This window comes from Nipponia nippon, unplaced genomic scaffold (genome assembly GCF_047370975.1).
Source record: "Nipponia nippon isolate SJK-2023a ecotype South Korea unplaced genomic scaffold, ASM4737097v1 scaffold_10, whole genome shotgun sequence".
In the NCBI taxonomy this organism is placed as follows: domain Eukaryota; kingdom Metazoa; phylum Chordata; class Aves; order Pelecaniformes; family Threskiornithidae; genus Nipponia; species Nipponia nippon.
This window is the reverse complement of record NW_028262291.1, coordinates 20827225-20842703: the sequence shown is the minus strand read 5'-3', so window position 1 is coordinate 20842703 and position 15479 is coordinate 20827225. Positions and strand designations below refer to the sequence as shown.

The 15479-nt window shown below is 47.1% G+C and overlaps 1 protein-coding gene across 7 annotated transcripts in view; it reads left to right on the top strand.

The window, feature by feature from the left end:
- The window catches only part of LOC104017320 (USP6 N-terminal-like protein), an 83279-nt gene that overhangs the window by 49528 nt on the left and 18272 nt on the right, over positions 1 to 15479 (top strand). For 4 of the 7 annotated variants that reach the window (XR_015701884.1, XM_087745877.1, XM_009470339.2 and 1 more), the window contains 4 exons: positions 5934 to 6007; positions 6536 to 6621; positions 7468 to 7507; positions 8251 to 8331. The exons of 1 other annotated variant lie outside the window; for it this stretch is intronic. Coding sequence is in view for 4 of the 6 variants with exons in the window: in XM_087745877.1 (XP_087602003.1) it covers positions 5942 to 6007; positions 6536 to 6621; positions 7468 to 7507; positions 8251 to 8331 (273 nt within the window). In the remaining 2 variants the exon portion in view is untranslated. 2 more of the 7 variants (XM_087745879.1, XM_087745882.1) reach the window with 2 other exon arrangements.

Below are 15479 nucleotides of genomic sequence, written 5' to 3'. Positions count from 1 at the left end.
AGTACGTACTTTTTTGACTTTATTCCACAGCAGTAGTTTCACTCTGATACAGGCCAGCGTGGTGTTTAAGTACAGTGTGTCAAAATTTGCCTTTTTTTTTTTTTTATTTCCTTCCTAACAGCAGTCTCTATTAGTAGTTAATGGAGCACATTCAAGACTCCAACACACCTTCACCTAAACTCATTTCTTCTTTTGCAATGACCTTCTGCTTGCAATAGCATGCAGGAAAAAAAAAAATCGCATACATTTCCATGGGCTTGGGTGCAGCTGGACAGGTTACTGAAGCAAAAATGTGAATTTTACAAGTTTTGCCCTGGAGATGGAGCATGCTGAGAAGGGGTGCAGGCAGTTGAGATGACTGCTTGCAGGAAGTAGCTGTTAAGATTTTGTAACTCAAATGTATTTGGCCGTACGCCTGCATCATGCTTACCTTTAATTTGCTCTAGCTGGTAAATGCAGCAGGAACAGAGAAATAACCAAAACATATAGTCTGTAATCTCAAGTGGCTTGAGTAGATACTTTTCTACAGTGTAAAATATTTAAAAATTGGGTTCCAGAATATCCCCAAATCCAGCCCAAGGTTGAGAACGTGATGCTATGCTGTACTTCCTAAAAAAAGGAGATTTTGGTGACATTTTCATTTTCAAAAACCCTTCTGCCAAGTGACACTGGATCTACAGTTCACCTTGCAGCAAAATGGTGAAGTTGAGCAATACAGTCTGATGCTAGGGCAGCCTGACAGTATAAAAGCTGTGTAAAACCAGCATAGAAGCATGTAAAACTTTTGTACTTTCCTTGTAAGGGGGCAGAAGGGACTTGAAGAGACTGAAAATTCAGCAGCTTTGGCTCAGATGGGTTGCTTAGTAGCATGACCACAGCTACTCTGTTCAAAGGATGGGAAGCTGCTTTCTGGCCAAGGTCCCAACAGCAAACCAGTTTGCAAGGAGGGCTCGGAGGAGTCGGATCTGGAATCACAGTTGCAGTGAATTTCTGGGAGGGCATCTCAAGACATGCTGGTGTGCAACCACCTGCAACTCTCTGCAGGGCCCGTCAGCTGAGCCTTTGATGTGTCAGCTCCAGTCCTTAGACCACATCCATTTGCATTTTTGATGGATTAAATTCTGCGTACAGGTCTCACATCCTGGTGGAGTTTAATGGAAGTTTGTCCTTGTTTCATGTAAATTGAGCAGTGGGGAGACAAGGACTTGGTGGTGAGCAGAGGGCCGCAGACGTGGCCTTGGCAAGCGACCTCTGTGGAAAGAGGTGGCAGTGTCTGTCTTCTGCAGGCACTGGCACAGAGGGAGTGAACCAGGCAGGGTGATTGCTAATGGGTTTATAAGTGGGAGACATCACGTTGCGGTTGGGGGCAGCAGGGGATGTGTGTGTCCCCGGGCAGCGGCAGTAGCAGCACCGCTGCTGGGCTGTGGGAAACGCTCGGTTCCTCTTCTGGGCAGCGAGCAGGGTTGCAACACGCAGGTTGGGTGACTGGTGACCAGAGGTTCCCATGCTCCTGGCCAGGTTGGTCCTGGCAGGTACCACCCTGCGCAGGGCAGCAGGAGCTTGGCAACTCTTACTGGAAAAATACAGGACTTTAGAAGGAGGGTAATAAAAGTAAATCTGATTTATGGATAACAATTTTTGCACCAAGTCTTGGATTTTTGATGCAGACGCCTTCTTTCTGTTGCCAATACTTGAGATTCCAGCTGGTGAATTAATTTCAGGAAAGTTGTTCTCATCCAAAATTTGGATATTTTATTTCAGGTTTGCTAACGGCTGGATGGTGTTCAATGCAGGTTCATGCATTTTCATTAAGCATCTTTAGGCTTACTATTGCTGGGATTAATTTTTACTTCCTTAAATTGTTAACTGGAGGCTGCAAGTTTTAGTGTGGGATGACAGATTGTGGGGTTTTTCAACTCATCCTTTTTGAAAGGAACTAGTTGGTAACTTTGTTTTCCAGTTGAATTTAAGTGTATGTGGCTTGGGGCTTTCTGTTGCTTACATCCTAGTAAATTTGTCTGATACCATTCTCACATTGTTCACATTTTCTTACCATTCCTGTTCATAACTTCTTCACTTTGTATGTTTGTCATGGGGAAAAAAAACCCTGTTTGCTGGGAAAAATACAGTACTCACAGGAGAAAACTGGGTGGCAGGCTTGAGAAAGTAATTTGAGTGGTGTATTTAAAAAAAAAGTCTTCAGTCTTATATAGGTATATGGAGAAGCATGGCAGGTACAGGCTGTGGCTATTTATAGGTAGCCTATTTATATCAGGGCAGAATGATGTGTTTTGCCAAACTCTCCAGAAAATAAATGTCTCAGTAGTTTTCATATGTACAAGCTGTCATTTCCCTTAAGGAAATGCTATAACTTCATGGTGTCAAACTGCTCTGGAGTTTGAGTATGCACAGGATTAAATAATAAAAATATCCATATTCAATATCTGTATTCAACATAGGCTGTTACAGAGCTAAGCTATATTCTGTTCCCTCTCCAGAGTACTTTGAAAATCACCTAGTCGAGCATAGCGTCACCTTTGTATTCCAAAAAGCAGCAGTATTGCAGTCAGACACCGAGGCCGGTGCAGCCACTTGCCATCTCCATCCCTCCCACTGCCATGAACCATTTTCTCTGCTTTCAAGTTTTTTCGTAAATGTGGACTTTTGCACTATTATAGTAGAAAGAGAAGACAAATGTGCACATTCCACACATGAGATGCAAAACTGGCTCCTTTGCACCAGTCTGGCGTTTCTGGCTGCCGAGAGGCTTTTGCAGAGGCGGATGCCAAAATATATGTGGTCTTACTGCTGTCTTCTGCTGTGTAAACTCTCCCGTGTTACCAAGTCGCTCTTCCTCTGGTTATTCTGTTACAGAGTGTGGTCAGAGACGTTCAGAATATCTTCCACTCCATAAACGTCTTGAAAAATTGCTCATTTAATTTGACATACAGTTTATTTTTTCCCGCTTGTCTACAGAATATTTGTATTTTTATCAGCACATAAAGGACCTCATTTGAATTCTTCGGCCCCATAACAATGAAAAAACAATGTCAGAAGTGGGGGAATGAATTAGCCTTTCAGTTAAACTTTGCAGAAGAAAGATGTGAGAAGGAGCAGATGCAGATATATTAGATGACACCGTGAGATAGTTACTCAGACCTTGCTGCTTTGAAAAATGAAGCTGCGATTAACGTGTATTGAGGAAAATTCATGGGAACATTTGAAGTAAGAGCTGCAGCTTGAAAAAATAAGAGAACAAGATACACTTTAATATTTCTATCCTTGCTCTGTTTTGATTGCGGAGTCAATAATGGGGAAAGATACTCTAATTCCTGCCGTGAATTTAAAGAGTTTGCTTTTTTCCAGTGTCTGTATAGACGAGCATAAAGCAGTAAAGTGCCTGTGCTGTTGGCTGATAACGTGTTGCAGAAGAGCTGCCCTGGTAGCCCTGATTATTGCGTGTGGTTTAATATTTCTGTCACACCGCTGGCAACCAGGAGCGATGGCTGCTTTTGAAATGAAGAGTCAGAGAAAGATAGATCTCCCGGCCCTCTCCATCTGCACCTGAAAGACACAGTGGCAGTGAGCAGGTTGCATTAAGGAGTTGGTAAGATGAGACAAATAATAGCTGACGGACTTTCTCTGAAAGTGCAGAGAAGTGGGCTGAGCCTTGGAGAGTGCTGATGCCTTTGCTCATCATATCTCCCCCAGGTTTTTTTCTTATTGCTCTTTTTTTCCCCTCAAGGAAAAATCACATTCTTCAGATCATCCCAAGTGCAACACGTTTGGCTGCTCTGGATCGTCCGGTGCCAAGCGCTGCCGTAGCTGGCTGCACGGTGGCTCGACAAGATGCAGCTTCAGCCAGAAGCTGGGGTAGTGTGTCCTATGACAAGAACCCTTCAGGTTCCTCCTGAAGGGAGGTCAGGATGACTCCTGGTGTCCATTAGAGAGCTGCAATGGCAGCTTCGAGTAAACTTGTTCTTGAGCAGCTATTGCACAGTGTTTTACCTATGGGTAGCAATGCTGCTCTTCTCTGCAAGGAGGTGGTCACCAGCAGTTTGGGAAGGGACCAGAGCACAGCAACGCAGGATCCCAGGTGCTCCAGGGAGCTCCTTTCGAGCCCTACAAGAAAACTCTGGACTGTATTATTTTTGTTGTTTAGCTTTCAGATGTTCTGGGTGAATCACTGGATCATTCATAGTGCAACAGTGGGGAAAATATTTTAAGGCTGTGGTGACTGTTAACAGATTTTTCCCAACCCTGCTGAGTCTTTTTACAGCAGGCAAAATAGGCAAAACCTCCTTAGAGCAGGCAAAATGCAGTCTGCCTTATAACAAGCTATTCTAAGAGGCTTTATACTCTCAAGTGTTCAAAAACTTTTCCAAACGCTAAGCCACTTGCAACTGTGGACTAAAATCATTTTACCTTGCTGTTCTTGAAATGCATAGTATCCACCTGGGAGCTGTAGAGAGTCAGCAGGACTCTGAAGGACGGAGCCATGTAGGTGATAACACAGCATGACTTCCCAGTGCTTATCCTGTCTGCACCAAGCAGGGTTTTATAATTCATAGCAGAAGTGTGGGAAAAACTTAAAACGATTTTAAAAAGCACTGGGAGCAAAGGGAGGATACCAGGAAAATGTATAGCTCTGGGGCTGGCTGGAGTTTGTCTGTTTACAGAGCACTTGGGAGTGTGGTCAGTGGGCTGGAGACAAGGCCATCCCTGTTGGCTGCCTGTCCCTACTGCCGTCCTCTGTGCCCGGGGACTGCCACGGCCAGGACTGCACTGCGGCAGCATCACTCCCGTAGCCCGAAGGTTTGGGTAACATGGCTTGCGGTAGCCTGGCTTTAGGTGGTGCCATAGCTGTTGTGTGGTCTGAGCTGGGCTGGTTGTGGCTCCATAGAGTTTCAGAGTACGAGGGCTTGGTAGACCTTCCCTCTCCCCTTTTCATTGCAGCCAGCCCTTGGGGACTGTGGTTCCCTGGAGATTTTGTCTGCCTGTGTTTTTTCCTCAGTGTGTTAGATCAACCTTTTCCTTCGGTGAACAGCGAGAAACTAGTTACAGTTTGACAGGGAGGATGCTTCTTTGGACTTGTACAAGGCAACACTCAAGTTGTGTTTGACGTGGGAAGTTATCTTGCTCATACGTATGCATATACGGGATAACGTGGGAAGTTATCTTGCTCATACATATACATATACGGGATGAAGCAGAGCAGTGGGCACAGACCTCAGGGAGCTAGACTGGATCTTGTTTAGACCAAGGCTGGTCCACCTCAGAGTAGATGGGGACTCTGTGGTCTTCTTGCTGCTGTGTTGTTTTCCTTTTGGGGGTTGTATAGAAGGTAATAATCTAGAGGCCAATTTACTTGTTGCATGCATGCTTCAGTAGGCAAAAACTTCTCCTTTTATTTTCTCCCCTGATATTAAATCTGCCTTTGGATGCCCCTACAGAGCATCTCATGACTTCATGTCTGTAGCTGAGGGCAAGAGCATGGTGGTTTGCTGTCATCCACACAAACACTATGCTGTGGAGTGCCCAGCTGGCACGCAACCTGTGCAATGCAAGGGCTCTGTGGCTGGTTTGCATGTCTCGATTTAAAAGCACGATGTCTTTCATACAGGCATGTGTGTGCCTAAGAACAAAGGCACGGTGTGTTGTCTTCCAGCAGAAAAGACTCCCCCTTGCTCAAATTCAGTTGTGTCCCCATACAGAGAGTGGGGAGCTGGCAGTCCTGCTGTGTGCAGGCAAGCTCCATGCACGCTTTGTACAGGGGCTTTTCAACCTCAGCCTAATTTTAGCTATGGGATACGGCTGGAAGCTAAAGTTGTCAGCAAAGGTTTTTTCTATTAGCGCTTTCCTATAATATTTCCCATGCTGTGTACACATTTACTTATCTACTTCCCCCCCCCCTTTTTTTTTTTGCCTTACAGCTTCTGACATGAAGAAAGATATAGAGTCTTTAATAGCCCAGGAAAAAGCAGAGATCGTTGCCAAGTATGAGAAGGTACCAACCCCGTGTTTCTCCCCGACATGCTCACTAAGGCTGCAGCTATTTAATTGATTAGGAATGCTTCGAATAAGAACTTTCGCCTCCCTTCAGGCATCGCCTCAGTAACCCTCATGCCATCAGGCTTCGTGCTGGCGCTCTCCCTACCTGCTTCTGCCTTCACATCCCCTCTCACCACATCCCCAGAGTTTCTCGCAGATCCCGTGTGGGCTCAGCACAGATACTGAAAGGTCCTGGGCTTCTAGTGCTTCAGTGCTCCCGTAACACCAGGAAACAGCTCTGGTTTCTCTGATGTACAGCCCTTCCCAGCCCGTAGCAGAGGCACATCAGGGACACTGGATAGGCTGAACTTCTGCATTTTCTCTTGCCTGTGTTGTATTTGTCTCTTTAGAGCAGGTTTTGGTCTCCTGGCTCTATGCCTTCTAGCGTGCAGGGAGGGAGGGATGCCGGCACTGGGGGCAGGATGCCGGCACTGGGGCATTCCCAATACTGGGGCCGGCTCACGGGTGTCCTTTCTGCTTTCAGGGCAGGCAGGAAGGAGCTCAGATTGACCCGTGGGAAGATGCCAATTTCACACTGTATAAAGTTACAGACCGGTTTGGATTCCTGCAGTAAGTCCTCCTGCCCTCTCCTGTGCTCTCTGACCCACGTGTCTGTGTGGACCATCTATCTGCACCAGGCGCGGCAGACCCAGCGTCTTTCCTATAAGCTGCTCTGTGGCTTGGCTCGATCAATCCCAAATGCAAGAGGAAAAACTAGATGTGCCTCCTCCCTCAACCACACGTGTTCAAACACTCTGATGCTTTGAATCTGCTGCAAGGCAAGGCTCAGAAATGGTTTCCCATCACAAGCCTGGTGTCAGAAGGTGCAGGCTGGTGCTGCTGTGCCTCTGTGGAGGCCCATGGTGTGTTGCAGGGGGAGAGGCTCTTGTGTTTGCACCTGATGATTCAGGGTGGTGTAGGAAGAGATGAGACAAGATATCTGATCATTCTCAGTTCCCTTAGAAAATCACCATCTTAAGTGAGGTGCAGATGAATTAGATGCACACCCCATGCCTGGGGAGAACGCTTAGAAGAACTATTTTTATTCCAAATCAGAACAAAAAATTATAATAGTAGGTGGCATTTGTGCAGGAGAGGGGTTCAAAGCAACTGCTGTCCAGATTCCCCCTCGCCCACTTTAATTGCTGATCATGTGTGTATTGAAGAGGAGCTTTATGCCCAGGATTTCCAGCGATATCCAGTGCTTGATTACCCCCTGGCAGCTCCTGTAGGGTGTTGGGGTTTTGGCTGGTGCTTCCTCTGCCTCTTCCTCATCTGGGACAGCTATGGGAAAGGCACGAAGCTCCCAAGCCATATCTCTTCAGCTGCCCGAGATGGTCCCTCAACTGCAGCACCCTGTGCTCCTCCACACCCATTCTTGCCCATAGAGTAACCAGTGACCCCTTGCTTTTCCAGTGAGCAGGAGCTGCCGACCCGCACGGCCTTGGAGGAGAAGGTGAGAGCTGCCAGCTGTGTCGTCATGGGTATTGGATCCTTATCACACCGGCTGGGGAGGGGATGGTTTTTGAGGAAAGGAGTGTGCAAGCAAGAGTGAAGCAGGCAGCCAGTGCCCTCTGGTCGCTGCTGCTGGTGCAGAGGTGGGAACTCTGCACGATGCCCAGCTGTTGGAGCTTTTATTTTGCTGGGTCAGGCATCTCCCCTTCTCCATGCTGCACTGAAATCGCACCTTATAAAGCAATTTTGGGCTTTTTCCTCTGCTTTGGCACAGCACTTAGCGGCTGCGGCTTGAAAAGGAGATTGATTGCACGTGTGGGGGAAAGTGGTGGAGGCTGTAGGTAACTCTCATCTCCATCCTCATCTCCCTGAGCTGGGAGCATGTCCTCTGTTAGTATCCTGCTAACTGGGACTAAATAGCATCTCGTTTCTGCTAATCTGATATGATGATACAATTTGAGGCTAGCTGAACCTGCAAAGATTTTTGTTGTCAAGGAATATTCCTCTTGGAAATGCTTTCTCTATGTTAAGCCTGGGTGTCTCATCGTTTTTATCAATGCTGCTTTAATTACCACAGGTTGAAATTACCAGTTCCTGCAAGCACCTGTGGATTATTCCCATCCCCAATGCGAGGTCTTTGCATAGAAGTTTAAACCTAAAGAGAATGAAGTTTTGTGTTTTCAGGAGGTATCTTCTGGGGCTTTTTTCCTTAAATTTGTCTTGTCTTCTTCCCCCTTGCACCAGCAAAAACAGCAGGAAATCGAACGCGTGGACAAGTGGCTAAAGATGCTGAAGAAATGGGGCAAATACAGAAACAGTGACAAGGTAAGGAGGAAAAGAAAGAGCACGTGTCTGGAGGGATGGGAACGGTGCATCCTTCCAATGAGCCAGGCTTTTGAAAAGTTAGCAGAGAAACCAGAGGTCACTGGAAAATATTACCTAACTCTGCCTGTTAGTCTTTAATATCTTGAATCTTTCCTTGAAGTTACTGGGTTACTAGTTGAGGGAAAAGTCCTGTTCTGACTAGCATAGTTTTAAAAATGGTTTCATAAATGCTGCTGGCGTGTTTGCACTTCTGCTTCTCTGTGCAAGCAGGAGCACAGCAGAGATGTTCGTGTGCCCAGGTGGGTCTCTGCCCTGAGAGCAGGGGATGTTGCACGCCACTGGTGGCTTCTGTGTCTGCCTAGGAATGGCATGCGAGATGTGACTGATACGGTCCAGCTGATGTTCCTCATAATTCTCCCTGGAGGGACATCGCCTAGATTTTGTATTTTGCTCCTAGCTGTGCCTGTGAGAAGCCCCTTAGGTGCTTAGTTGTTAGATTGTGTGCACCCGTCTGTGGAAATTAAGGATGGAGACACCAACCTTGTGTCTTGGCTTTGGTGTTCAAAATAAACTCTGGACCAAACACCACTGTAAAACTGAGTTATTTTTAATAAATAGTATTTGTAATATGTTCCTATTACAAACCTCTTTAAACAAAAAACACTTGAACCTAATGACAGGACCCTTGCTGGGTAAGGAGAGGAGCATCACGCCTGACCTGCTCTGCTTACAGCACTCTGTGTGGGAGAGCACTGAAGCCCAGCATCACCTTGTCGCCATGGCCTCTGCAGTCTTCTTGTTTGGCAGGAGGAGTGGGTTGTTTGGCTGTATTGCTTCTAGCTCCTGCTGAGAGTCCTTGGGAGAAACTTGAACTCAGTTAAAAGGTTGTGCAGAGGATGTCTGCATAGCTGCAGAGGGGGCATTGAGCAGAGCATCCCCCTTGCGCGGCCATCCAGAGTGATGTCAGGTTCACCCAGCCAAAGACCAGCTGTAGTCTCATCCTTTTTTTAAAAAAAAAAAAAACCAACACACACACACACAAAAAAACCCCCACCAAAACAAAACAAAAACAAACAAACAAAAAACCAAACAAACAAAAAAAAGAAAATCTTCTCTTCATTACAGCAGAGATAGGGTGGAGATGGGCTTGAGGTTTTATAATCCTTCTGTTCACTTCAGGATGGTTCTAATTATTTTGTTCATCGGTGCTGCTCCATGGGCAAAAACGGAGGCTCTCCCATGGCTTTGGTTTTTCTAATTAGAAATTAGCACTAATTGGTTAGTGGCCTTGTGGGTAAACCACCAAATTCCAGTAGAGTGCAGGGAATTCCTTCAGGTCCTGGAGGATGTTTGGGATGGGTAATGGTGAGTGTTTTTAGCATGCCTTGGCTTCCCGGGGTCAGCCAATGGGGACAGACAGGATCTGGGGTGAGGGATGTGTGGAGCAGTAGTGATCCCTGTCTGTTTTTTTGGATTTACCCTGATAATTAGTGGGCGTGTTAAGCATGCTGCAGCCGACGTTGCTCTGGTCTGCTGGATGGCGAGGGGCTAGACTGGCAAGTGGGTTTTGAGGGTCTTTGACTCAGAAAATCACAGAGCTCTTATAATGGAATAAATGATGTTATTTATAACAGCCTGTAAATGGTTGATGACTCTTGTTCACAGACGTGGCATTGTCCCTGTGCTGGGGGACTGGAAATGGCAGCCCCCCCTCCCAGCAAACGGAGAAGCAATGGTTGGCCCCAAGCAGGGAAGGAGCACTCTGGTGACCCGGTGGAGTAGAAAGGAGCTTTGGTTTCAGTCCCGTCCAGCCTAACGCCCTGCTGCCTTGCGCCAATGCAAGTGCAGGCAGGAAGGTCTGTGCATTGGAGCAGCCACGCAGCGCTAAGTGCAAAGACCCTAAGAGGCACAAAAAAAGTGCTTTAAAAAAAAAAACAACTAGGTTGTATCCTTCACCTGGATGTGCAACCCCATGTTCTTGTGTCGGGAGCATGGACTCTGCTTGGAGATTTTCTGCTGCCGTGGCTGGATACAGCTCAGATGTGGCATTTCAAGGACCTTATGCTGAGATCACAGTCATGCCCTTCAGATGGTTATGTTTTTTTTCTAGCTGAAGTAAATGTGACCAGCCTTTGATCTGATTTTTCTGAAGCGGAGCAAGTTGGTTTTGTTCCCTCTCTGAGCACTCAGGCTGTCACATCTGCATTGCACATTTCCTTCAGGTTTGTTTTCAGCACTTCGCTGGTGTGATGGAAGCCCGAGTGTCACAAGACAGCAGCTCTGTGTTATTTTAATAAAGACTAGGATGTCATCTTTGAAAAAAACCTCTTACTGAAGACAAGAGTGTTCCCTTTGATGTTCATTTTGATAGACTGTGCTTTATTAGAGGGGAAAATAATCTTGTTGCAGGAATCCCAGGCAGTTTCACAGGGAAGCTGCCCTGACTTTGGCTCTGCTCGAGTGATGTAGAAACCCATCTTATTTTCCAGGCTGGGACTTTCTGGACTTCAGGGCCAACCTTTTGAGTCCCAGTTCATGTGCTGGAGGTGGCAGACAGCTGACTGTATCGAGTGCTTGAAGAGGGACTCTTGGCTTATCAAGCAGGCTATCGTGTTTTGCAGCATCTTAGTACCTGATTGGGGCTTAGGTGGTTGTCTCGGCTTCTGTGTTGTGAAATGTCAGCAGGATCAGGAAGGTTGTGTACCCGTCCAGGGCACTGACCCAAAAGCAGCCACCTGTCAGCAGGTGAGAAAGCAGCTTTCTCAGACCCGCAGCATGAGCCATTGCCAGAGAGCAGCAGGTTTTGCTTTCTGTTCCACCACCTGCTGCCAGTGTGCATCCCTGTGTGCTGCTGGTTGCAGTCTGGGTGTTGTGGCTGTCACAGATGATAGGAAATGAGTCTGGAAAAAACCCTCAAGAGGAGGGCCTCTTACAGTCCCTGGCCCAGGATGGCCTGGCTATGCCTAAAATCATTCTTGGCATAACGTGTTTCAGGATGAGCAACAAATAGGATTATCTTAATTAAAAGTGGTGCCCTGGGGTTCCTTGTGCTCATCACCACATCAGATCTGTCTCTATCTCTGTTCTAGACATGTTTCATAGCAATCTGATTTAATTTCAGTAGCAACATAAACAAAAAGTGACACCAGCGCAATTCCTCACATGGATGGGGTTAGACTGATGCAATGGTGCCTTTTCCTGGCTGTACTTCCACAAGGGAAAGGGTACAAAAATAAAGGAGTCCATGCAAAGACCACGCTCTGCAGAGTTAAGGTACGTCAAATCTGCAAAGAAGTGCTAAATTGTGTAATTCAGGGTTCAGCACAGGGATGCTCAGGTGGTCTGTCTCCTCTTCACTGCTGTTTTAAACATGAGTTTAAATCCCAGCCTGACTCTGCTTGGAAAGGTTAGGAAATGGTTGGTGCCATGTAAGAATATACACAGTTAAGGCAGCACAGTTTTGCAGAGAAAAAAAAGGCTGTGCTGTGTGTGTTCCAACAGCAGGATAATTTATTCATCGTAGCCCTGAAATAAGTGGATTTCAGCCAGAAGTGTCAGTCCTAGGAAGAGGATATGACCTTTCCGTTATTTGCAAGCTGCTTCTTGCTGCTGGCCGTGTGGGATGGGACCTTTAGAGAGGGATGTCTTGGGCCAGAGATGTCTGGTTTTTAGGCAAAGCCTGTCTTTGTGCACGGGGGTAGCCTTGTCTCTGCTAAGGTCACGGGAGTGCAGGGCACTTAATCCAGTGCATGCCAGCAAAGCGGTTTAGGATGAATCGGGGCTCTGTATGGACTGACATGGACCCCCAGAAGCAAATAATCTGCTAAAGCTGGGGAGAGCCAGCAGACGTTTGTCATGGCAGGGTTGGCTGAAGTCAGGCCTCCTGCCTGCAAATGCCATGGGAAAGAAAGGGAGTTGTGCCTGGGAGCTGCAGGTGACTTCTGCTGCTGGTTTTTGCCATTTTGGAAAGGCAGGTAGCATTTTCCTCTCCCCAAAGGTAGCCCTGGTAATAAATGTAAATGCCCACCCACGACATCAGCTTTAGGATTTAAATTTGCCCCTGCTTTGCTGCCGAAGCCTCGACAGACCTGCTGGCACCCTGTCCGGCATAGCCAAGGCTCCAGGGACAACAGCTGAGTTGGGAGCAACCATTTCTTCCATACAGAAAGAAAACCATGTGCAGCATAATCCAGGCTGCCAAGTGTCTTGCACAGCCACATCATCAATCAGCCAGCTTTGTGGTGCAAAAAAGAAGTCCTCTTCTACAGGGTGGTGGTGGTCATGGCGGTGGTGGTGGAGGCTTCACCCACCACTCCAGGTGAAGATTTTCACAGCTCAGCTCCCCTGGCACATCTCTGGAGGAGGAAGTGAAGGAGTCCTTCCTCTCCAGAAGGATCACTCTTTGAGTCCTAAAGGAATTGAGGAAGGGGGGCTGCCCCCCGCTTCAGGGTGTTGAAGATGTATGGTGGGTATACGGAGAAGTTTGAAAGTGAAATTGCCATGCATACCCAAAATTTGGGCATTACTTCTGCAGTCTCTTCCTGCTGGGCCATCTATATGGCTGAGAAGCTAACAGTGAGAGGCTCCAAAATGTGAAAGCGGGCTGAAATATTTATATTGTGCTGTAAAAAACCAACCCACCCTTCCCAAACCCTTTTTAACTTCAGTGCCTTAACTACTGCAAAAAGATATTCTGTGTTTAAAGGCAGTGACTTCACCCCTCTAATTAAAGACCTGGAGCACTTGGTTGGGTACTACTTCTTAGAGGAGATCTCTGATGCAGGAAGATGGAGCTCAGGGCTGCACTTTTATAGTCTTCCCCATCCCATCTACTGGAAAGAAAGTACATGGGGAGGGGAGAGATGGGGATGGGGTGACAATGGCCTCTGTGCCATGAGCTTTGTATGTTAAAGCCTAGAGAAGGATCCTGTGAGATCTAAAGATCCTATGAGATCTAAAGCCTAGAGAAGGACCCTATGGCAAAACCCAGAGCAAGTTTTAGACACTGTGGGTTCAGTCCTTGGCTCTGACACGGCCTTTCTACACAGCACCTTGAGCCATTGCTTCGACCACCAGTATCTCCATTTGTGAAATGGGATGATGTCTGTTCTTCCTGCCATGCATTGGTCTGTCTTGTCAGTCTGCATGGGGTATACTCTAGGTGCTCTGATCCCATCTGTAAGGGCCGAGCAGTTTATAAGAGACAGAAGATGGTGACCTTGAGGGTTGTTTTTTCTTCTCACATGCAGCAGGAGTTGCCATCACCTGCTGCCGTCCCTCCATCAGTTCATCCCAGTGTAAATGCTGCTTTTAATGACAACTTCCCTGTTTTCCTTCAAGTTTCACGACGAAGGAAAATTGCTCATTTTTCTTCCGCGTGACTCACAGCTCTGAGGTTTTATCACTTTCATGTCTGGAGGCAGTGGGAGGAGGAAAGCCCTTGGATAAATAACAGGGAGGCATTTCAGTTCAGTTCCATCTCAGCATGTTTTCCCCTGTTCCTGCCACACTCTCATGTGGAGAAAATCATTAGAGACATTTACTATATGCCAGTGAGGGTTGCACTCATTTAAGTACAACAATACCAGCTCTGGGAATTCAAAACAAAATTATTTTTCTTCCCATGGAGCTCAGCATCATCTTCTATGTTGGCAGCTGTCAGTCGGTCTCTCCTAATCTGTTGGAAATAAATATTTTTTTCTGAATTGGTGATTTTATCTGAATTGGTACCTACTCCAGTTTCTTGATCCCATCTCAGCATTTGCTTCATGAAGTCACGAGCGCTTGCGGGAGCCAGGTTTTCGTGGGCGCCTTACCGGTACCACTCTGGGGACATGGTTCATCTAACCTGTCGCTTTCTGTCTCCTGATGCATTGCATTTCTTTTGTCCTGATTTAATGACTCTTGGGGAATGGGAATCTCTTGTTCGTCTCCTCGGTCTTTCAGCCATGGGGATGAAGCTGACTGGCATGGCGTGGAGGTTTGCTGTCCTCCAGAAACACCTCCTCATGTGAGACTGGACAAGCAAGAGTGGCTCTTCTGGGTGCGCACATGGTGAATTAGTGATGTCCTGCTTAAAATGCGGGATGCTGTTGAATAGGATGGTGGCCTTCTGTGGGCATGTCTTGGTAGTGAGATGCTTTTTAGGGGGCAAGCTCTTATTTGGTCCATACAGAGGGGAGGGCAGGATCTTGCAAAGGATTTCTGTAGGGTATGGTCAGGGCTATGCATTGGACCTTCAGAGCTGGTGCTAAGCATTTATTACATAGCTATTTTATATACTTATTTTGACTGGGATAACGGTGTTATTTCTTTGCTGTCCCCTAGCCTGTCTACTTGAACCTTACCTCCTGTCTCGTCTCGTACTAGCTCTCTGGGACAAGAGCCGTCGTTGCTGTGTTTTGCACTTGGTAGGCGCAGTGCTGCCATGCGGATAGCAACGAAATGAGGAGCATGGGTCTGTGCGTGGGTCTGTGCTCTTGGAGGCTGTGAGCCCAGGTGGGTTGACAACACAGTGCCATGGTTATGGTTAACCTTGTTAACCATAACCTTGGTTATGGTTAACCTTGTGCATAGGCTGGAGTTAAAAAGTCAAGCTAGAAGTGAAAAAGCTGATGATGTGAGATGGGTCAGAAAGGAAAGGTAACAGAAGCAGATGTTCAGCTTAGTGTAAGAGATGCAAAGGCAAGGTGGCAGGACCACGTCCAGAAAACCTTCTGTTAGGATCTTGATGCTTCCCCATGAATTGCAGCCCTTCTCCTGCATCAGCCTGAAACACGTGAAGCAGAACACTCTATGGAAAGACAAGAGGGATTTTGAAGGAAGTCGGATGCGTTTGTACTAGGCAATGCCAGATTGCCTGGTTGGGCACCGCCCTGCTCAGCCCTGAGCTCATTCCCATGGCCAGGAGTCCGGCACCTCTGTCCCCTCCCAAGGAATTGCCCGGTCCTGAGGGATCGCCATGTCACAACGTAAATCCCCTCCATGGCTGGAGCTTGGGCACATGCAGCACGTCCTTCAGCATACCCCAGAGTCCTCAGGAACCTGGAGGAGTGCTGTGGTTGGCTTTGTAGTGCAGCTGCAAAGCATTTCATGGGTGGGATGAATGAAAGGGTGGAAAATATTCAGAAATGAGGCTTTTTTTCTTT